Raw genomic sequence first — 22,083 nt, 5'->3', positions numbered from 1 at the left:
TTGGGAGAGAGCTTGAAAATATATAGCCCCTGTGGACCATTTGCATGCTAATGATCCGGGTGGTCACCTGAGAGTCGTTAGCAGGGTCGTTGGTCGGGTCGTTCACCTAGTTTCTGTTGAGGTGTCTCCCCTTTGTCTGCTGGGTCACATGGTGATGAGTCACTGGGTCTCCTGGAATGGTGTGAATGTTTGTTTTGCTGTTGGAAGGAGTGGAGGACTGCATTGTATGTGGGTGATAGGAAGTGCCTCAGGCCACCACCTCTGTTCAAGGATGGTTTCTCCAATTTAACATGGATAGCTTCCTTAACCCCCCTTTCAAACCAGCGGTCTTCTCTGGCCAGTATCCTTACTTGGCTGTCCTCGAAGGAGTGCCCACTCTCCTTTAAGTGTAAGTGGACTGCTGAATCCTGACCCGAAGAGGTGGCACGTCTGTGTTGTGCCATTCTTCTGTGGAGAGGTTGTTTGGTTTCCCCAATGTACAGTTCCTTGCATTCCTCCTGGCACTGTACAGCATAGACAACATTACTTTGTTTGGGTCTTGGTGTCTTGTCCTTTGGTGTACTAACCTCTGTCTGAGAGTGTTGCTGGGTTTGAAATGAACCGGTATGTCGTGTTTCTGGAGGATCCTCCTAAACTTCTCCGAGACTCCAGACAGGTAGGGGATGGAAACGCTGCGACGTTTGTTTCTCTCCTCCTCTCCTTCGCTGAGGTCTCGCTTTCTTGAGGTCCTGGTGAAGGCCCAGTTGATGACACCTGGGTCAAAATTCAAACACAAGAATTGGAAGCTTTCTCCGATCACCTCAATGAAACAGACGAACATGTAAAATTCACCCGGGAAGATGTAAAAGGAAACAGTCTGGCCTTTCTGGACTGCGCGGTCAAGATCACTGAGGACAGAAATCTCACCATCGAAGTCTACAGAAAACCTACACATACTGACCAGTACCTCCAGTTTGACTCTCACCACCCACTGGAACACAAGTTGGGAGTGATCAGAACTCTCCAACACCGGGCCAGAGAAATACCCACCACATCCCAAGGCAGAAAGAAGGAACAGGACCACATTAAGACAGCTCTCAAAACATGTGGCTACCCAGACTGGGCCTTCACCAGGACCTCAAGAAAGCGAGACCTCAGCAAAGGAGAGGAGGAGAGAAACAAACGCCGCAGCGTTTCCATCCCCTACCTGTCTGGAGTCTCGGAGAAGTTTAGGAGGATCTTAGGAGGAAACACGACATACCGGTTCATTTCAAACCCAGCAACACTCTCAGACAGAGGTTAGTACACCCAAAGGACAAGACACCAAGACCCAAACAAAGTAATGTTGTTTATGCTGTACAGTGCCAGGAGGAATGCAAGGAACTGTACATTGGGGAAACCAAACAACCTCTCCACAGAAGAATGGCACAACACAGACGTGCCACCTCTTCGGGTCAGGATTCAGCAGTCCACTTACACTTAAAGGAGAGTGGACACTCCTTCGAGGACAGCCAAGTAAGGATACTGGCCAGAGAAGACCGCTGGTTTGAAAGGGGGGTTAAGGAAGCTATCCATGTTAATTGGAGAAACCATCCTTGAACAGAGGTGGTGGCCTGAGGCACTTCCTATCACCCACATACAATGCAGTCCTCCACTCCTATCAACAGCAAAACAAACATTCACACCATTCCAGGAGACGCAGTGACTCATCACCATGTGACCCAGCAGACAAAGGGGAGACACCCCAACAGAAACTAGGTGAACGACCCACCAACGACCCTGCTAACGACTCTCAGGTGACCACCCGGATCATTAGCATGCAAATGGTCCACAGGGGCTATATATTTTCAAGCTCTCTCCCAAGCGATTTCAGAACTGAAGAAGCCTTCTGGATAGAAGGCGAAACGTCTTCAAGAGAAGAAACCCAGTCCAGTTGACAGAGAAAACTACCTTGGATACAATGACCTGGATGACTGAGAATTTACACAGACATCCATTCCAGTCAAAAACTAGAAAAACTACTCAAAATGATTAAGTGACTTTGAGGTTTTTTGTTTACATGTGATCCAGTAACAGTTAAATAACCCATTCAGCTAATTAAACTAATGAAATAATATTGAGTCCCAAATTATCAATAGGTACATGAATAATATTCACTTCCACTAACAATTCACATGAGGGAATATTAATTTATTATTTGTTCTGCAGGAAATTTTCTTTTAGACAAATCACATCTATTGACGCTCTTCAAGTACCATCGCAGCGAGAAGGCGTTTTTCCAAGATAAGGATCAAGCTAAGACAATTCCTGCTGACTACAGATGCTGGCTGTCATCAGTTATGCGTAAACAGCCCATCAATCAGCAGCCATCAGCTGCTGCTGGTGTCAGGCACCTCCGCCCCACCTCCGCTCAACCATAAACTCACGATGAAGAGTGTGGTCTTTAAATTGTACATTAACCCTAACCTGTGCTGATTTATCTGTTTCCATCAAATTCTTCAAACCGTCGTGCATCACAGCCAACGAATGTAAACAATTTGTCTGATTATGTGTGAAAAGAGTTGCTGCCAGCCCCCACCCCCAAAAAGGAAAACCTCTGACAATGAAACGCTGTTATGAGCAGCATAAATGGTTCAGTCCTCCCACTTTGTGTTATTCTGGAGAGCTCTGTCTCAGCATGTCAGTGGGGAAACTCTTGCCAGATTCCAGTAAGTAGAATTTATTTTCAAATCAAACAAAATATATATTAGATTTGTTTGCAAAAATAGATTAGATTTCTTTCCTTTTTTAATGGTGGTTGGAAAAGTTTCAGTGTGATCATTTTTTTAATCATGTAAAATCCAACACACAACATGACTGATGGAATTGGAATCTGATGCGGTTGTGTTAGACTTTTGGTAGGTATGTAAATACTTTTTGTTTCTTTTCCTTTGTTGTAGTCCTCAGTTTTCCACTGATGGCGAATAAAAGCTGGGTGATTTATCAAGCAACGCTGTTGCTCGCGGTGAATCTGAGCTATGGTGCAGCCAGCAAAAGATTCTCAGGTTGGTGCAGATTCTTTTAAAGCAGTAATTCATCGGCGATCCAGTAATTCTCTCTGAATGCCACGTTGCTGAAAGGTGGCAGAACTACAGTTATGCAAACTGAGCGGCGGCTGCTTGCCAGAACGCTTATAGAACTCAGACACATATGGGGACCAAGTCTCTGCAGCTCAGCCTTGCTGCTGCTTTATATTACTAGGATGTGATGATGGTGCCTGGTGGCAGGACACATGACCAAAAACACTTTTCCCCAGCATTGGAGCCTCCTAAAGACCTCGCGATACTGGACCCCGGGTTCCTGGGATACCTGGAGATTGTGTGGAGCCCCCCAGCCAATCTGCCTAATGCGACACAGTGCTTGACACAATATCAGCTGGAGTATTTCGACACGTACAGCGGCAAATGGAGTGTAAGGGGGGGATTTAACTCGACACACTTAAACACAAGAATTAGATACTCAGAACAATTATCAAAGATAATTAGATAGAGATTTGGAGTGATAACTTTGTGATACACTTCCTCTATGTAAATGATTGACAGGGTGTCAGGACCCCGTTAACGTCACACAGGGTCCAGTTTGACCTGATGAAGAACGTGAGCGTGAGAGTGTACACGTTGCTGAGCGGACCCTGCACCAACGGCAAAATGATCACGAGCAAAAACTACACCAAGCTGGTCTACAAACCCCCCAGAACAGGTACATACATCCCAAAGAGCTCCAGAATGAGAGATAAAATCCATCATTTGAAGGCTTTTATTGTGAAATCCCCCCCCCCCCAACAAATTCAGGCGCTGCGAACACAGAGGTCCAAGACTTCGTCTGCGTGAACTATAACATGATGACCATAGAATGCACGTGGCAACGAGGAGCAAAGACCCCTGACAACGCTCAGCAACGTCTGTATTTCTGGTAGGTGCTGGTACGTTTTAATCCTTGTGACCCTGAACGCAACTGAAATATCTGGCTTTGATGTCGACGGGTTGTCGGGGTTGTGGTTCAAAATTCCACAAATGCAACAATGCACGTCGCCGGCAAAAGGACGTGGGAGTGAAAAACTCCGTCTGTGTAACTCTGCATGCTAAAGAGTGTTCTCATCAGGCACAAGAACCTGGAACGGGCGCAGGAATGTCCCAAATATATCATCTCAAGAGGCTTCAGGAGTGGCTGCCAGTTCACAGGAACATCACTCCCTCTCTTTACGGACGTCAACATCTGTGTAAATGGCTCATCCCCCGAGGGGCCTTTGCAAGCCAAGTTCATCTCTCTCCAAATCCAAAACCAGAGTAGGCACTGTGTTCCACATCAAATGGGGATCCGGTTTTCCGAAGAAGTTTTCCTCACTTAGCTATTGTTTTTGTCATTGTCTTTCTAGTTAAGCCGCCGACCACAGAAAAGGTCGATGTCCGCGCGGGTCCAGACTCGCTGGTAATAGCCTGGGAGCATCCTGTTGGCGGGGCGCCTGAACACTGCCTGGAGTGGGAGGTGGAACGGCAGCTTCAAGGTCCTGACGGAAAAACCACAAGGGTAATAGTGTCCTCTCTCCTCTGGTCATTGAGTACTGTTATTTGCAATAAAAAAGCTCCTGTTGGGGGAGGAAGGGGGGGGGGGTTACCTGTTCAGCACATGTAATGGGTGTTTTCTGTTGCAGTTCACCACCCATTCTGTTTCTTTCTATCGTATCTATAACTTCCAGCTCTCTAATTCTTTATTATTTATTATAATTAAACGTTCTCCCCGACAGGAGCTGACTTTAACCACACAGAAGAACCTCACGCTCCCCTCCGTCAACCAGAAAGAGAAAAACTGCTTCAGCGTTCGTTCCAAGTTGCAAAACTACTGTGTTGAGAAAGGCTTATGGAGTGACTGGAGTCGCCCAACGTGCCTCCCAGGTAATGATGCAGCACTTTAATACGGCATCAGAGTGACCCAGCGGCACCCACAGGCCTGAGGAAAACTGTTCTGAACCTTTTCACCTCAAAAACTGTACATTAGAGTCCACTACTGGTTTTGGGGAAGGGGTGGGGTGGGGTGGGTTCTGTTTTCTGGCTCTGCTTGTGCTGTTCCATCCTGTGGACGGCCTCTTGGTAGTCCTGGGGGTGGCAGGGCTGTCCTGTCCTATAAAGGTCTTATGATGTCCTGTCTGTCTGCTTCACTTGTGGCCTCCGGATCTGTGTGGGAGGGGCCACAGCATCCTAGCGCCACTACTCAGTACTCACATATGCACACACACGCACGCACACACACACACACACATACACACACACACACACACACACACACAGCATACATATATATTACAGTACTGTATATAGATACATATGCAAACTCAGGGACACATTATATATACATACCTGTATATATCAAGGGATAAAAACTTGAGGCGTGATGTTTTACAGTGTGTGATTTTACAGCGAGCGACAACAGTGAATGTTTTTTAAGCTGTGCCAGCTACCAGAAGTGTTAGCTCTCACGTCTCTACTGGCCCTGCCTGTGCGCTCCTGTCTATTCCTGTGGGTCTTCACTGACGTCCCACTGGTGCTCGTTTGAGCCCCCTGACCTCATAATCATCCTGGTCACCTGTTCACACACACACACACACACACACACACACACACACACACACGCACACTGACTAAGTGATGGGCTGTCATGCACAACATTACATAGATTATTTTGGTGTGAATTTCTGTTACCCATCATTTTTCTTTCCTCATGAACAATGTTATTCATGACACTTTTGACACTGTTTACCAAGGTACTGGACAGGATACCTATAAATAAAGGTTTTTTTTAAAGTTCCTATTTGCGTTACCATTTTTTGAAAAATGTTGTATATTTTATGTATTACCCCAATTAGCATCATGTGAAGTAAGTTCATTTTCATTAACAATAAAAGCAAATCTTTTGAATGTAATAACCACTGTCCTCCCCCATCGTATGCTTGATTTGGACATTCATGTGTGGTGTTTCCCTCTCTTACTCCCCTCTCTTATTCCCCTCTCTTACTCCCATCTCTGACTCCCATCTCTGACTCCCCTCTCTGACTCCCCTCTCTGACTACCATCTCTGACTCCCCCTCTCTACTCCCATCTCTGACTCCCCTCTCTGACTCCCATCTCTGACTCCCATCTCTGACTCCCCTCTCTTACTCCCCTCTCTTACTCCCATCTCTGACTCCCCCTCTCTCTGACTACCCCTCTGACTCCCCTCTCTGACTACCATCTCTGACTCCCCTCTCTTACTCCCCTCTCTTACTCCCATCTCTTACTCCTCCCATCTCTGACTCCCATCTCTGACTCCCCTCTCTTACTCCCATCTCTGACTCCCCTCTCTGACTCCCATCTCTGACTCCCATCTCTGACTCCCATCTCTGACTCCCCTCTCTTATTCCCCTCTCTGACTCCCATCTCTGACTCCCATCTCTGACTCCCCTCTCTTACTCCCCTCTCTGACTCCCATCTCTGACTCCCCTCTCTTACTCCCATCTCTCTGACTCCCCTCTCTTACTCCCATCTCTGACTCTCTGACTCCCCTCTCTGATTCCCCTCTCTGACTCCCCCATCTCTGACTCCCATCTCTGACTCCCATCTCTTACTCCCCTCTCTGACTCCCATCTCTGACTCCCCTCTCTTACTCCCATCTCTGACTCCCCTCTCTGACTCCCATCTCTGACTCCCATCTCTGACTCCCATCTCTGACTCCCATCTCTTACTACTCCCCTCTCTGACTCCCCTTTCTGACTCCCCTCTCTGACTCCCCTCTCTGACTCCCATCTCTGACTCCCCTCTCTGACTCCCCTCTCTTATTCCCCTCTCTTACTCCCATCTCTGACTCCCCTCTCTGACTCCCATCTCTGACTCCCCTCTCTGACTCCCATCTCTGACTCCCCTCTCTGACTCCGATCTCTGACTCCCATCTCGGACTACCCTCTCTGACTCCCCTCTCTTATTCCCCTCTCTTACTCCCATCTCTGACTCCCATCTCTGACTCCCCTCTCTGACTCCCATCTCTGTCTCACCTCTCTGACTCCCCTCTCTGACTCCCATCTCTGACTCCCCTCTCTGACTCCCCTTTCTGACTCCCCTCTCTGACTCCCATCTCTGACTCCCCCTCTCTCTGACTCCCCTCTCTGACTCCCCTCTCTGACTCCCATCTCTGACTCCCCTCGCTTATTCCTCCCCTCTCTTATTCCCATCTCTGACTCCCCCTCTGACTCCCCTCTCTGACTCCCCTCTCTTATTCCCCTCTCTTACTCCCCTCTCTTATTCCCCTCTCTTACTCCCATCTCTGTCTCACCTCTCTGACTCCCATCTCTGTCTCACTCTCTGACTCCCATCTCTGACTCCCCTTTCTGACTCCCCTCTCTGACTCCCCTCTCTGACTCCCCTCTCTTACTCCCATCTCTGACTCCCCTCTCTGACTCCCCTCTCTGACTCCCATCTCTGACTCCCATCTCTGACTCCCCCTCTGACTCCCATCTCTGACTCCCCTCTCTGACTCCCCTCTCTTATTCCCCCTCTCTCTACTCCCATCTCTGACTCCCTCTCTGACTCCCCTCTCTGACTCCCCTCTCTTACTCCCATCTCTGACTCCCTCTCTGACTCCATCTCTGACTCCGATCTCTGACTCCCATCTCTGACTCCCCTCTCTGATTCCCCTCTCTGACTCCCATCTCTGACTCCCATCTCTGACTCCCCTCTCTTACTCCCCTCTCTGACTCCATCTCTGACTCCCCTCTCTTACTCCCATCTCTGACTCCCCTCTCTTACTCCCATCTCTGACTCCCCCTCTCTCTGATTCCCCTCTCTGACTCCCATCTCTGACTCCCATCTCTCTCTGACTCCCCTCTCTTACTCCCCTCTCTGACTCCCATCTCTGACTCCCCTCTCTTACTCCCATCTCTGACTCCCCTCTCTGACTCCCATCTCTGACTCCCCTCTCTGACTCCCATCTCTGACTCCCATCTCTGACTCCCCTCTCTGACTCCGATCTCTGACTCCCATCTCGGACTCCCCTCTCTGACTCCCATCTCTGACTCCCCTCTCTGACTCCCCTCTCTTATTCCCCTCTCTTACTCCCATCTCTGACTCCCATCTCTGACTCCCCTCTCTGACTCCCATCTCTGACTCCCCTTTCTGACTCCCCTCTCTGACTCCCCTCTCTGACTCCCCTCTCTTACTCCCCTCTCTGACTCCCCTCTCTGACTCCCATCTCTGACTCCCATCTCTGACTCCCCTTTCTGACTCCCCTCTCTGACTCCCCTCTCTGACTCCCCTCTCTTACTCCCCTCTCTGACTCCCCTCTCTGACTCCCATCTCTGACTCCCCTCTCTGACTCCCATCTCTGACTCCCATCTCTGACTCCCATCTCTGACTCCCCTCTCTGACTCCCCTCTCTGACTCCCATCTCTGACTCCCCTCGCTTATTCCCCTCTCTTATTCCCATCTCTGACTCCCATCTCTGACTCCCCTCTCTGACTCCCCTCTCTTATTCCCCTCTCTTACTCCCCTCTCTTATTCCCCTCTCTTACTCCCATCTCTGTCTCACCTCTCTGACTCCCATCTCTGTCTCACCTCTCTTACTCCCATCTCTGACTCCCCTCTCTGACTCCCATCTCTGACTCCCCTCTCTGACTCCCATCTCTGACTCCCATCTCTGACTCCCCTCTCTGACTCCCATCTCTGACTCCCCTCTCTGACTCCCCTCTCTTATTCCCCTCTCTGACTCCCATCTCTTACTCCCCTCTCTGACTCCCATCTCTGTCTCCCCTCTCTGACTCCCATCTCTGACTCCCATCTCTGACTCCCCTTTCTGACTCCCCTCTCTCTGACTCCCCTCTCTTACTCCCCTCTCTGACTCCCCTCTCTTACTCCCCTCTCTTATTCCCCTCTCTTACTCCCATCTCTGACTCCCATCTCTGACTCCCCCTCTCTGACTCCCATCTCTGTCTCACCTCTCTGACTCCCCTCTCTGACTCCCATCTCTGACTCCCCTCTCTTACTCCCCTCTCTGACTCCCATCTCTGACTCCCATCTCTGACTCCCATCTCTGACTCCCCTCTCTGACTCCCATCTCTGACTCCCCTCTCTGACTCCCCTCTCTGACTCCCATCTCTGACTCCCATCTCTGACTCCCATCTATGACTCCCCTCTCTGATTCCCCTCTCTGACTCCCATCTCTGACTCCCCTCTCTGACTCCCCTCTCTGACTCCCCTCTCTGACTCCCATCTCTGACTCCCAGCTGACTCATCAGTGACTCTGTTGGTTATCTGTCTTAATGGCTTCCAGAAAAGGGTGAAGAAAGTTACGTTTGGCCCAGAAAATGTGTACAGATGCAGTTTTAAAGAAATGTGACCTATTATGCTTGTTTGAGTCTTTAAATAAACTGTTACTACTAACTGGTCAACATTGGGTCCACGCACACACATTGAAGGCACCGTGTTGCACACGTACATTCATTTTCTGTTTGTATTTCTTTTAGAGAAGACAGACTCGATACCTGGAGCACATCTGGACATATCTGTTTATTTTTATGCTGCTGCTGTCATTGCCTCACTGGTGCTGTTTCTATGTGTGACCTCAGCTGCGTTTAAAGTGTGAGTCAATCAAAACTTTCATCCCACGCAATTAAAAAGGACAAATTAATGACTCTCCATATTTCTTTTGTTAGGAGGAAGAGCGCCTCGAAACCTTCCACAGCCTTTGGCTAAAATGTCGTCCCCCCACTTGATTAATTTCCCCCACACTTGTCAGCAGAGTATTATTTTGCCATTTGACTCATCCTTTTATTGCATCCAAATTTTATCCTTCACCGCAACTTTTGAGCTCATGTGACAAATGATTTATACTTTAATACAGAAGGTATTTCATGTCACATCAGCGGCTCCTTTTTACTGCCCTTGTTGGTTTTGACAATTATTGGATGTAAGACATAAAGTGTGTACTGTATTATTTACAACCTAACACACGATCACCAGATCTCCACCCAACTGAGAGCATGACCTCGGTTGTCATCAAGAATATGATTTACCCTGAAAGAAATATTTTCACTCAATAAAATGTTCAAAAGGTGTCTACTTTTATTTTTCCACAAATGATCTGCTCACATCATCAAATTGAATAAAGATTTAGCAGTAATTTTCACAAAATTCTGCAGTCTACAACACTTTGAAGGGCATAATATTAACCATCCAAGGTAGTTTTCTCTGTCAACTGGACTGGGTTTCTTCTCTTGAAGACGTTTCGCCTTCTATCCAGAAGGCTTCTTCAGTTCTGAAATCGCTGGGGAGAGAGCTTGAAAATATATAGCCCCTGTGGACCATTTGCATGCTAATGATCCGGGTGGTCACCTGAGAGTCGTTAGCAGGGTCGTTGGTCGGGTCGTTCACCTAGTTTCTGTTGGGGTGTCTCCCCTTTGTCTGCTGGGTCACATGGTGATGAGTCACTGGGTCTCCTGGAATGGTGTGAATGTTTGTTTTGCTGTTGGAAGGAGTGGAGGACTGCATTGTATGTGGGTGATAGGAAGTGCCTCAGGCCACCACCTCTGTTCAAGGATGGTTTCTCCAATTTAACATGGATAGCTTCCTTAACCCCCCTTTCAAACCAGCGGTCTTCTCTGGCCAGTATCCTTACTTGGCTGTCCTCGAAGGAGTGCCCACTCTCCTTTAAGTGTAAGTGGACTGCTGAATCCTGACCCGAAGAGGTGGCACGTCTGTGTTGTGCCATTCTTCTGTGGAGAGGTTGTTTGGTTTCCCCAATGTACAGTTCCTTGCATTCCTCCTGGCACTGTACAGCATAAACAACATTACTTTGTTTGGGTCTCGGTGTCTTGTCCTTTGGGTGTACTAACCTCTGTCTGAGAGTGTTGCTGGGTTTGAAATGAACCGGTATGTCGTGTTTCCTCCTAAGATCCTCCTAAACTTCTCCGAGACTCCAGACAGGTAGGGGATGGAAACGCTGCGGCGTTTGTTTCTCTCCTCCTCTCCTTTGCTGAGGTCTCGCTTTCTTGAGGTCCTGGTGAAGGCCCAGTCTGGGTAGCCACATGTTTTGAGAGCTGTCTTAATGTGGTCCTGTTCCTTCTTTCTGCCTTGGGATGTGGTGGGTATTTCTCTGGCCCGGTGTTGGAGAGTTCTGATCACTCCCAACTTGTGTTCCAGTGGGTGGTGAGAGTCAAACTGGAGGTACTGGTCAGTATGTGTAGGTTTTCTGTAGACTTCGATGGTGAGATTTCTGTCCTCAGTGATCTTGACCGCGCAGTCCAGAAAGGCCAGACTGTTTCCTTTTACATCTTCCCGGGTGAATTTTACATGTTCGTCTGTTTTGTTGAGGTGATCAGAGAAAGCTTCCAATTCTTGTGTTTGAATTTTGACCCAGGTGTCATCAACATACCTGAACCAGTGGCTTGGCGCAGTTCCTGTGAAGGATGTCAGGGCCTGGGATTCCACCTTCTCCATGTATAGATTGGCAACTATAGGGGATACTGGTGAGCCCATGGCACAGCCATGTTTCTGCCTGTAGAAGCCTTCTCTGTACTGGAAATAGGTGGTGTTCAAACACAGGTCCAGCATGGTGCAGATTTGGGCCGGTGTTAAGGTTGTTCTTTCTGTAAGGTTCTTGTCCAATAGAAGGGGCTTGTGGATGGTGTCTATGGCGCTGGCGGTGGGGATGCACGTGAAGAGTGACGTGACATCATAAGATACCATAGTCTCTTCTGGAAGTAGTGTGAGTCCAACAACTTTTTGAGCAAAGTCTTGGGAGTTTTTGATGTGGTGTGGGGTCTTGCCAACCATGGGAGACAAGATGGAGGCCAAGTATTTGGAAATGTTGTAGGTTACAGAATTGATACTGCTTACTATGGGTCTGAGAGGGGTCCCTGGTTTGTGGATCTTGGGCAATCCATAAATGCAAGGGATGGTTTCTCCTGGATATAGACGGTAGTATTGTGGTCTGTCAATGGCTTTATCCTTTTCCAGCTTCTGTAGTAAGTCTACCACCTTCTTCTTGTATGAGCTGGTGGGGTCCCGCTTGAGTTTCTCATATGTGGCGGTATCTGTCAGGAGACTGAGTATCTTGGTGTCATAGTCAGTGGTATTAAGTACGACTGTGCACCTACCTTTGTCAGCTGGTAAGATGGTGATGTTCTTGTCCTTGGCTAAGGATGCAATGGCTCTTCTTTCCTCATTTGTGATATTGGAGGTGGGAGGTTTTGCACTAGCGAGAGCGGCTGTTACCTTGAGTCTGATCTGTTCTGCTTCTGCTTCCGGGAGTTTGTTGTTTCTGATGGCAGTCTCAGTGGCTGTGATGAGTTCGACAGTCGGTACCTCTTCAGGGGTGACTGAAAAATTCAAACCTTTGGACAGCACTTCCTCCTCGGTTTGTGTGAGCTCCCTGTCTGATAGGTTTTTTACCCATTTCTCCCGTTGTGAGTCAGACAGGGATGTGTCATGGTTGGAGAAGGGGTTGGTTCCGCTGGGGTTGTGTTTTGCCAGTAGGGTGGTGAATTTTCGGATCTGACGTTCCTTGGTCCTGGTGTGTTGGGTGTACTGAGTCCTGGAAACGAGTTTGGCTATTTCTTCCATTACTTCAGAGGGGAGCAGTAGGTGTAGTTCCTCCCTTCTTTCGTCTAACTTAGCTTCCAGGGTGTTTATGGTAAAGTGGATTTGTCTGATCCTTTCATTGAGTAAGCGTTTTTCCGTCATGTGAAGAATTACCTGGGCTCTGTGTCCTTTTACTGTTGATCTGATGCGTAGACAGGTGGGAGTCATCTTCTGCTGTCGACATCTGAGGTTGTAGCGGAGGTGGTTCTTAAAGTCCGCTAACTTCTTGGCTGTTTTCTCAAGCTCTCGCACCAACCGTCACTCTTCACGTGCATCCCCACCGCCAGCGCCATAGACACCATCCACAAGCACCTTCTATTGGACAAGAACCTTACAGAAAGAACAACCTTAACACCGGCCCAAATCTGCACCATGCTGGACCTGTGTTTGAACACCACCTATTTCCAGTACAGAGAAGGCTTCTACAGGCAGAAACATGGCTGTGCCATGGGCTCACCAGTATCCCCTATAGTTGCCAATCTATACATGGAGAAGGTGGAATCCCAGGCCCTGACATCCTTCACAGGAACTGCGCCAAGCCACTGGTTCAGGTATGTTGATGACACCTGGGTCAAAATTCAAACACAAGAATTGGAAGCTTTCTCCGATCACCTCAACGAAACAGACGAACATGTAAAATTCACCCGGGAAGATGTAAAAGGAAACAGTCTGGCCTTTCTGGACTGCGCGGTCAAGATCACTGAGGACAGAAATCTCACCATCGAAGTCTACAGAAAACCTACACATACTGACCAGTACCTCCAGTTTGACTCTCACCACCCACTGGAACACAAGTTGGGAGTGATCAGAACTCTCCAACACCGGGCCAGAGAAATACCCACCACATCCCAAGGCAGAAAGAAGGAACAGGACCACATTAAGACAGCTCTCAAAACATGTGGCTACCCAGACTGGGCCTTCACCAGGACCTCAAGAAAGCGAGACCTCAGCAAAGGAGAGGAGGAGAGAAACAAACGCCGCAGCGTTTCCATCCCCTACCTGTCTGGAGTCTCGGAGAAGTTTAGGAGGATCTTAGGAGGAAACACGACATACCGGTTCATTTCAAACCCAGCAACACTCTCAGACAGAGGTTAGTACACCCAAAGGACAAGACACCAAGACCCAAACAAAGTAATGTTGTTTATGCTGTACAGTGCCAGGAGGAATGCAAGGAACTGTACATTGGGGAAACCAAACAACCTCTCCACAGAAGAATGGCACAACACAGACGTGCCACCTCTTCGGGTCAGGATTCAGCAGTCCACTTACACTTAAAGGAGAGTGGGCACTCCTTCGAGGACAGCCAAGTAAGGATACTGGCCAGAGAAGACCGCTGGTTTGAAAGGGGGGTTAAGGAAGCTATCCATGTTAAATTGGAGAAACCATCCTTGAACAGAGGTGGTGGCCTGAGGCACTTCCTATCACCCACATACAATGCAGTCCTCCACTCCTTCCAACAGCAAAACAAACATTCACACCATTCCAGGAGACCCAGTGACTCATCACCATGTGACCCAGCAGACAAAGGGGAGACACCCCAACAGAAACTAGGTGAACGACCCGACCAACGACCCTGCTAACGACTCTCAGGTGACCACCCGGATCATTAGCATGCAAATGGTCCACAGGGGCTATATATTTTCAAGCTCTCTCCCCAGCGATTTCAGAACTGAAGAAGCCTTCTGGATAGAAGGCGAAACGTCTTCAAGAGAAGAAACCCAGTCCAGTTGACAGAGAAAACTACCTTGGATACAATGACCTGGATGACTGAGAATTTACACAGACAATATTAACCATATATTTCTAATAATATATCCTAAAGTATTAAGATGACACCTATAAACAGATATTATGTGCATACAAATTTGGCATTCAGCCTAATACTTAAATACAACAGTTTCCTAACATTAAAACCCACAAATAACTACTATTAGTGCTTAATACTCGTGCAACTCCACCACAGGCGTGTTTAATCGCGATTCTCCTTTTTTATGCAGGTTTGCAGCCGTTGTTGCCATCTAGTGTTCAAAAGACGCATAGCAATGGAATCGATTACCAAAAAAAAAGGACATTTCAGCCCAATACGATGCTTATAATTCTTTTAGGATGAGCGAAATGACAAAAGCTTGTCAATGTATTCGCTGTTGCGTTGGGAAAGGAAACAGGCAGCTGGTTTTGACTGTTTGATCCAACATTCATTGACACCCACAAGGTCAGGTCGGCAGCTGACCGCTTCCCACACTGCGTCTACGTGTCTACACGGGCACTTCTGTCCTTTGTTTCTTTGCCTTTAGCTTGTTAGGGAGAAAAAGGAACACTTGTTACATAACAATACACCACCCTCGTTCTCCATTGGTGAATTAGACACCATGCTGTCTGCATGACAAGATAAACTATTACACTGAGATTTGATATCTTCAGGCTAAACAGAGCGCAGGGCAACGCAGCAGTGAGGGTGAAATGGTAACTTTCTGTAGGTTAATGTGTAATTTTGGCGGAGCCAAGCTTGATAGTGGACTGGCTGGAGGGTAATGTGTAGCCCAGGTGGGACTCTTCAGCACATTTACCCGTCCGATCCGTCTGGAGATGAACACCTGTGCTGAGGGGACGCTGGACGGCTTCAGGTTTGCTTCTTGGTTTTATGGGATTTCCACCCAAACGCTGACAATCCTCTGGTGGGAAGGCGGCAGGGCCCATTTTGTCTCTGTCTCCCAGGCTCAGTAACTGGAATCTGTCCCTGCAGAATGAACGAGTGCAGGGCCTGGCTGGTTACTGCACCCAGGGGACAGACTGCTCATCCAAAGGCCCTCTCACCTTCAAGCCAAAGACGACTCTCTTCAGATGCGACCGGCGGCTCCAGGGCAAGTGCTGTTAACTGTGCAGGTTTGCAACGATGATGAAAGTGCAAGCAGCTGCTAAACCTCTCTCCTCCTCCTGCAGTTACAGTAAACTTTGTAAAGTTGTAAAACTGCTCAAATGTGAAAGAAAAAGAGTCTAAATGACCCATTCAGGATAGAAATGTCATCAGAATAACTCAAAAAACCCTTTAAAGAAAACTCCAGCATGTTAGAAGCCTTAAAACGTCATTTTTTGCTTCAGTATTGATTCTCTAACACCATAATAAAGGCACTCGATTTGCAGTGGATGGTTTCTTAGCGTAACTTTTGAGGTTCTTTAGGAAAATAAAGGTTCTTTTTATTTACCATTGCAGAATGTGTCAAAATAAATGTGAAAACAAGTCAGGAAAATTTGCCCAAAATTCCTTTTTCCCAGCACATTCACAGTCAGCATCAGGAACGTGTGAACTGCTCTTCATGGAGTGATTATTTATTGTATTTTTGGATGCAAAACTGTAACCAGACACGTGACAATAAGCAGCCATGAGCGACCTCTCGGCCACACAGCCACCTTTTAAACAGTAGTCACATTTGAAAGATTCCCCAGAGGTCAACGCTATTATGAGCCGCTCATCGAACACAGAGGGGTTCAATTTGGCCCCTCTGGCCTCCCCAAATGTCAGAGGCTACAGGGGTGTCCACAGCTGGGGGGGTGTGTGCGTTCACGCCGTCACAGCTGCTTATTTAAAGATATTTCAGAGTCGTTAAAGGTAACGTGTGAACTTCACACCAGGCTGCTCTGGGGGGAGGGGGGGGGCAGCTTCTGTCTCACTCTAAATGTCGTGAACACGCCTCCAGAACGTGCTGCCGCTGGATGTTTCCTCTCTCAGGTTTGTCCCACACAAAAAAAAACATAGTAGAAATGCTGTGAAAATAACGGAAGCTGCAATCTGGCGTTTGCGTGCAGGCCTCGTCTCCGGACTCCTCTTGGCTCCACGCTGTCCGTCCGTCTGTCTCTTTAAACGGCGGCGGGCAATAAAAATGTTTGGCATTTTTGTGTGAACCACCGAGCGACGGATTAGCTGCAGAACGACACACAGCAGCGCCGGGAGCAACAGTCACCCACGGCAACACGGCCCCTGATACCACAACCGTTTATTCTGCATCTTCCTTCATGTATAAATACTCTGTACACATTTACATTTACATTTGGAGAGAAACTAATATGCGATACCAAAGAAACTATAAACATTTTGAGAGCTTTCGTTTATATCCAAGCTGTCTAATTACACTATCAAAAGCGTCGCTAGATGTGCGTCAGTTCACTTCTCTCTGCTATAAAGTTAAAAGAAGCCATAAATACATGTAAAATAATCTCGTCCTTGTACTACTACAAAAAGATTTTTTATATAAAAAAAAGAAGAAAAAACAATCCCTTTTAATGTTCAGGCATTAAAAATTCAGGTCTTTTCGACGCCTCAGGTCGACGTGCAGTGGAAACATTCAGCATTGGTGGCTCGGGCCCAGCCAGAAGGTTGCTCTGCACTGGAGGAAGAGGAGGAGGAAGATGTGTGTGTGTGTGTGTGTGTGTGGAGGGGGGGTCGTCCAAAAGCTGGCCCAGATTAGACTAACCTGACTAAAAATATCAGAGAGCTACATGGCAAAGAGGAAGAGGGATCAAGTTTGTGCTCTGAGTAAAAGAACAGCATCACGCCCTGTGTTTCTCACACTGTGTGTGTGTGTGTGTGTGTGTGGTGTGTGTGTGTGTGTGTGTGTGTGTGTGTGCGTGTGTGTGTCCAGTGGGCGTGCTGTTGGGAGAGAGCTCAGTACATGGCGTCCTCGTATATGTCCGTGCGCAGGCAGAAGAGGATGCCTCCGCCCAGCATGAAGATGGTGGCTCCCCAGCCGAGCCCGTAGCCCCAGTTAAACTCGTGGTAGGTCTGGAGCACCGTTCCATCGATGAACTTGATGGGGAAGAGGACCAGAGCGCAGGCCTGCAGAACCACTGGAATGAGACGGGACAGGGATAAAAGGTGACTGGCACGGCGAGGAAACAACTGCCATTATTCTTTTAACCGCCACGGTCTGAAAAGCCTCCATCATAGTCAGGTTTTTTCCTTTAATATCGCCGGGGGACCAGCAGTTAAATGTTCTGGACGTGAGCCATGCGGGCCTTCTGGTTCTGCTCCGCTCTGGTTCCTCTTTCAGCCCGCTAGGTGACTCTTAAGGTAGCCGCTGTGCGTAAATACGGCCCCACCTTTCCTTCCTAGGAGGCGTGAGGGAAGTACGGCTTCGGCCCAAGAATGCGGCGGTGCGGATGGAGCCTATACCGAGCTCGCAGCCCGCTGAGGTCATATTTCCGGACAGAAAATAAATCCCACACATTCTTGGTTGTGCCAAGGGCCATTGAGGAGGCCAAACCCTCTGCTGCTGCTCTGGGGGGGGACTGGGCGCCTGTTGTCAGACCTTATTCCTGCGAGGCTTTTAAGCAATTACTCACAGGAAAGGATAACACCGCATTCCCACACTTTCCTGTAAGTGGCCGACAGTCTGAGGCACCAACATTCGGGCCACGACACACACTGCTCCTTTGTGACTGATGTCAAAGACTGAAAAAACCCTCATATGTCTCCATTCAGGGTTAAAGTTAACATTTATCCGAACTCATTTGGCTGAATTCTATATTATTTCCTCCCCACTCAACAATGGCTGCCTGTTATTACTGAGAAGCATTTACTGAAAGAAAGTTTTTATGAACATTGATTTACCCTTGAAAACAGCCTTAATGCTAAGCTAAGCTAAACCGTCCTGTTTGGACATTCCCAGACGCACAGATTCTGCCCTCGGGAGGAGGGGTTTTATTTGCGGTGAAGGGCAGAATGTCTGCTTCTTATATAATCCAATTTTATTTTGGAAACCGGCAGACCTGGAGCTGGAGTGAAGCAGCTGTGAGTGGTTGCTGCTTTATGGCTGCGCTGAAGTAAAGTCAGCAAAACGCTGCGAGTTACAACACTATCCTGAGGGAGACAGGACAGAACGAGGGGGGAGCCGTGGATTCAACTTGTCGGAAGCGTTTGCAAACCCTCCGGCTGCTTTTTCTGGGCCTATGAATTCCCCGAGAACCAGAACCACGGAAAACATGAGCTCAACCCCCCCCTTCTTAGCTCTCACAGGAGCCAAACCGACCACGGGGTGACGACGGGGGTGTTGGGGTGAACACGTGTGCTCGCTTTAGCAAAGAGGAAGTTAAGAGCCGCACCTGCGGTGAACAGCAACACGGCCACGGTGCGGTAGTGCTGCTTCTGGGTCCCCCGGCAGAGCGAGATCACAGCCACCAAGAAGGCCACCAGGGTCGCCGCGGCGCCGGACACCAGCAGCACCAGGGTGGCAATCTGCCAGTCTGCAGGGGCAAAACACAGGCAGGTTAGAGCGTCCCAACAAAGGCTGGATTCACAGCACAGCGCTGACCAACACAGAATTACAGCTAATCACAAAGAGAGAAGGGAGCGGAGCCGATTCTGGATCCGATCCTGGTTCTGTGCAGCCGGACATGCTGGCTGTGCGGGTGACACTCGTTGGGCTGTTGAGGACATTGAAACAGTGAGTGGGAGACCACAGGGCTGAGCTCTTGGACCCCCCCCACCCAGATGCTAATCAGGAATCAGTGGTGGCTCACAGAACGAAGCGGTTCTGGTTTTAACAGTAACTGGGGGGGGGTTCTGGTTGTCTTCAGTCACCAGTCTTAGTCATCACGTGTACGTCAGCGTGTTTTGGCGGATCATGTTTGTGGCTTGCCGTCTTTTCCACGTCGGCCCGGCGCAATTTCATGTTCTATTTCTGCCAAATAATCCGCAGCCACTCGCGGTGGAAAACTCCAACCTTCTGAGATGTGTCGGAGCACGCTTGGCTGGGGGGGGGGGGCTTAAAAAAGGACCGAGTTGTTAAAGTGGAACGTTTGGAGCTTCCCTGCAAAGTTCCTGCTTTTTTTGGTCCCTCTGTTGTTCCGCTGTGCTCATGGAAAAACAAACAAATAAATAAATACTGCACAACTTATTTGCATTCATCGTAGCCGCGGCGCTCTGCTAGCAACCGTCACTGGGTGTGTCCCTGTGGAGCCGCCCTCGTGCAGCTGAGGTTATACTCCCCCCCCACTTCCACCACCAATGCATTCTTCTCTGAAATGGCTTAAATGTCCAAAGTTGGGGACGGGGACGCGGCGTGTCGGTTTGCTGGCCCTTTATCCCCGCCCCCTTCCCCTCCGCTTTAACGAGCTCTGCAGACCCTGTTGGTGAAAAGCCCGCCTCCCATTCACCCCGACACATTCCATCATATCAGAGAGTCGTCAGCCACCCCTGACAACAACAACACCCCCTTTCCCCCCCACCCCCACCCCCACCAAAAGCTGCTGCATGTTTGTGTTGCAGCGGCGGTCAAACTGCAGCACCGCAGCGCTAAATTCTAACACACATGACGTTTAATAAAGGAAGCTTGGCAGTAATAACAAACATCTGGCACAGATGTGGTGTTGGGTGGGGGGGGGGGGTGTCGGAGACAAAAGGAAGGAGACCTGGTGAGGATGATGATGGGGAGGATGCTCCTTCTGCTGGTGGGAGTGAATTCACTTCTTTGTCCCTTTGTGCTGTGATTGATGACGGGCCAATATCAATATATCACCTATTGTCTGGTGATCACAGCTTGTAAATATTGCTGACTCGGACATTACAGCAAAACTGATGCAGCCCCACGTGGTTTGCATTGATTACCTGATCAGTTTAACCTCAGTTGTCAGTGACATCAGTGCTGTGGTATGTACAGTTAAACCGAACAGGCAGAACACAGCAGGAACTTTTGTTGTTGTTGTTGTTGTTGTCTAAATGGCTACTGATGACATGGTTCTGTAAAACCACCAGCACAAGTTACAGAGTTGGGAAATGGCATAATTATCGGTGCGTGACATCATTCATGCCAACAGGTTTATGGAATCCGGTCCACAAAGCAAAGTTTGAAACAGCTAAAAGCCGAAGATGTAAAGAGAGGGAAGTTGTACCTGCGGTGAGGGTGGAGAAGCAGCTCCACTCGGCGTCCTCGGCCGGGGTCCGAGCCTCGGACTGGGAGCAGGACTCCCACAGAGACAGGGAGAAGTGGTCGGCAGTGACCCAGGCTGGACTCAGCAGGGCCACCACGTCCAGACACAGCGCCAGGAAGACGCACAGCAGGGCGATGAGCTTGAAGGGCCGGAACACATACACCTCGTTCACGGACATCTTCATGCCGGGGGAAACGGAGCCGCGGGTCGGTTCAGTCAGCTCGCTGGAGGTCAGTCCGTCCGTCCTCAGCCTGCACCCACCACAGCCTGCAGCGCCCAACTGAGCGCGTCTCAGCTGGGAAAGAGAAGCGCTCCACTTCCGGTTACTGCGGACTTTCAAAATAAGTTTCTGTTTACGTTCTGCTCCACGCGATTGTGTTTCAAATTTCATCCACTTTAAAGTACTTTTTAAACGAGAAAAATACTTTCAGACACTCCAGTCGCCCATATCCTATACATTTTTATATTTTTTATCTTTATATTTTTGCCTGGACTGCTTGCAACTTCCTCTAATAGTCCATAAGAATTCAGAGCTTAAACTCACGCAAGAATACGTTTATAGCAGTGTTTTCCCAGTTTATAATACAGGTTTTTACACTGTATGAGGGGCAAAACAAACAACACTGGGTTTTAAATGAATAATGCAATAGCACCCCAGGTCCCTGCCTGCCTACAGGATCCTCTATTCATTTTATTTTGAAAGAAGAACTAGGACCCCAGGCGTGTTTACCTCAGTGGGGTCCATCAAAACAAAGTTTCTCCAAGAGGTATAAATTAAGCAAAGTTCTTCACAGTTTCGTCTTGCCAACACCGAGAGGAGTGTTACTTTGTGAACATTAACCCCACAAACCGAAAAGCAATTCTCGGTGTTCCCGTCAGATAAAAAACATTTTGTTGTATTTCTAGTTAACAACACTGCAGCCAATGCGTTTATACACAAAGGGATTAAAAAAAACCTTACTGGGTCGGGAAAACCCCTAAAAACAAAAGCATTTATCTGAACTTCTCTGTCAGTGGGTGTAATTTACCAATAATCCGGCAGGTGGCAGACATGTTCAAAAAACAGTATTTCTAGGGTCAGCAGTTTTCTTCAGTGAGAAGTTTCCATCTTCTGGAGAACAAAATAACTGCAGGTCATGAACTTTAGAGACTCCACTCAGTGCTTTTTTACAGCTGTAAGTGATTTCTATTATTTCTAAAGCAGCAACTCATAAATATGACAACCAGATTTAATGAAAATTAGACGACAGAGACAAAACATCACATTTTCTAACAGTTTGTCCGACCTTCAAAGCTGTCGAGCCTCTGAAGGAAACCACGTTAGTGCAGCAGACAACTGCACTTTATTAAGTTTTGCATATGCGTGAGATTTGAAACTGCAAGCCCTACATTTTTGTTCCTTTTTGTATTTATAGTCTGAGCTATCAGGTTTCTGTAGATACATCACAGACCTATCACAGCTTTTCCAGTTTAGGAAGTGGATGCTTCAAATAGAAAATATGCTGCTTGATATATTTTGTCTGGTTTTCAGGTATCATTTGCT

General features: G+C 48.2%; 3 protein-coding genes and 1 pseudogene across 3 annotated transcripts; 2 read left to right on the top strand and 2 right to left on the bottom strand.

Moving 5' to 3' along the window:
- The first annotated feature begins 2,507 nt into the window (after nucleotides 1-2,507).
- Nucleotides 2,508-10,037, top strand: il13ra2 (interleukin 13 receptor, alpha 2). Its single transcript, XM_057055012.1, has 10 exons — nucleotides 2,508-2,687; nucleotides 2,919-3,023; nucleotides 3,275-3,429; nucleotides 3,561-3,717; nucleotides 3,810-3,930; nucleotides 4,120-4,304; nucleotides 4,394-4,545; nucleotides 4,763-4,910; nucleotides 9,503-9,617; nucleotides 9,692-10,037. Exons 1-10 carry the CDS (start codon nucleotides 2,582-2,584, stop codon nucleotides 9,729-9,731), a joined length of 1,284 nt encoding a protein of 427 aa, XP_056910992.1. The 5' UTR covers nucleotides 2,508-2,581; the 3' UTR covers nucleotides 9,732-10,037.
- An 813-nt stretch (nucleotides 10,038-10,850) lies between these two features.
- LOC130537806 (uncharacterized) lies at nucleotides 10,851-12,869 on the bottom strand. Its single transcript, XM_057054848.1, has 2 exons — nucleotides 12,732-12,869; nucleotides 10,851-12,652 (listed from the first exon to the last, which is right to left on the bottom strand). Exons 1-2 carry the CDS (start codon nucleotides 12,799-12,801, stop codon nucleotides 10,866-10,868), a joined length of 1,857 nt encoding a protein of 618 aa, XP_056910828.1. The 5' UTR covers nucleotides 12,802-12,869; the 3' UTR covers nucleotides 10,851-10,865.
- On the top strand, nucleotides 12,855-14,402 carry LOC130537740 (uncharacterized; annotated as a pseudogene).
- Nucleotides 14,403-16,591: 2,189 nt separating this feature from the next.
- Nucleotides 16,592-20,841, bottom strand: LOC130537807 (transmembrane protein 47-like). Its single transcript, XM_057054849.1, has 3 exons — nucleotides 20,502-20,841; nucleotides 18,714-18,854; nucleotides 16,592-17,459 (listed from the first exon to the last, which is right to left on the bottom strand). The coding sequence occupies exons 1-3, from the start codon at nucleotides 20,722-20,724 to the stop codon at nucleotides 17,278-17,280; spliced, it is 546 nt and encodes a 181-aa protein (XP_056910829.1). The 5' UTR covers nucleotides 20,725-20,841; the 3' UTR covers nucleotides 16,592-17,277.
- Between the last annotated feature and the right edge of the window lie 1,242 nt (nucleotides 20,842-22,083).

This window comes from Takifugu flavidus, chromosome 14, assembly GCF_003711565.1.
Source record: "Takifugu flavidus isolate HTHZ2018 chromosome 14, ASM371156v2, whole genome shotgun sequence".
Lineage (NCBI taxonomy): Eukaryota > Metazoa > Chordata > Actinopteri > Tetraodontiformes > Tetraodontidae > Takifugu > Takifugu flavidus.
Note: the sequence above shows the minus strand (reverse complement) of the source record. Positions and strands in the feature narration are given on the sequence as shown.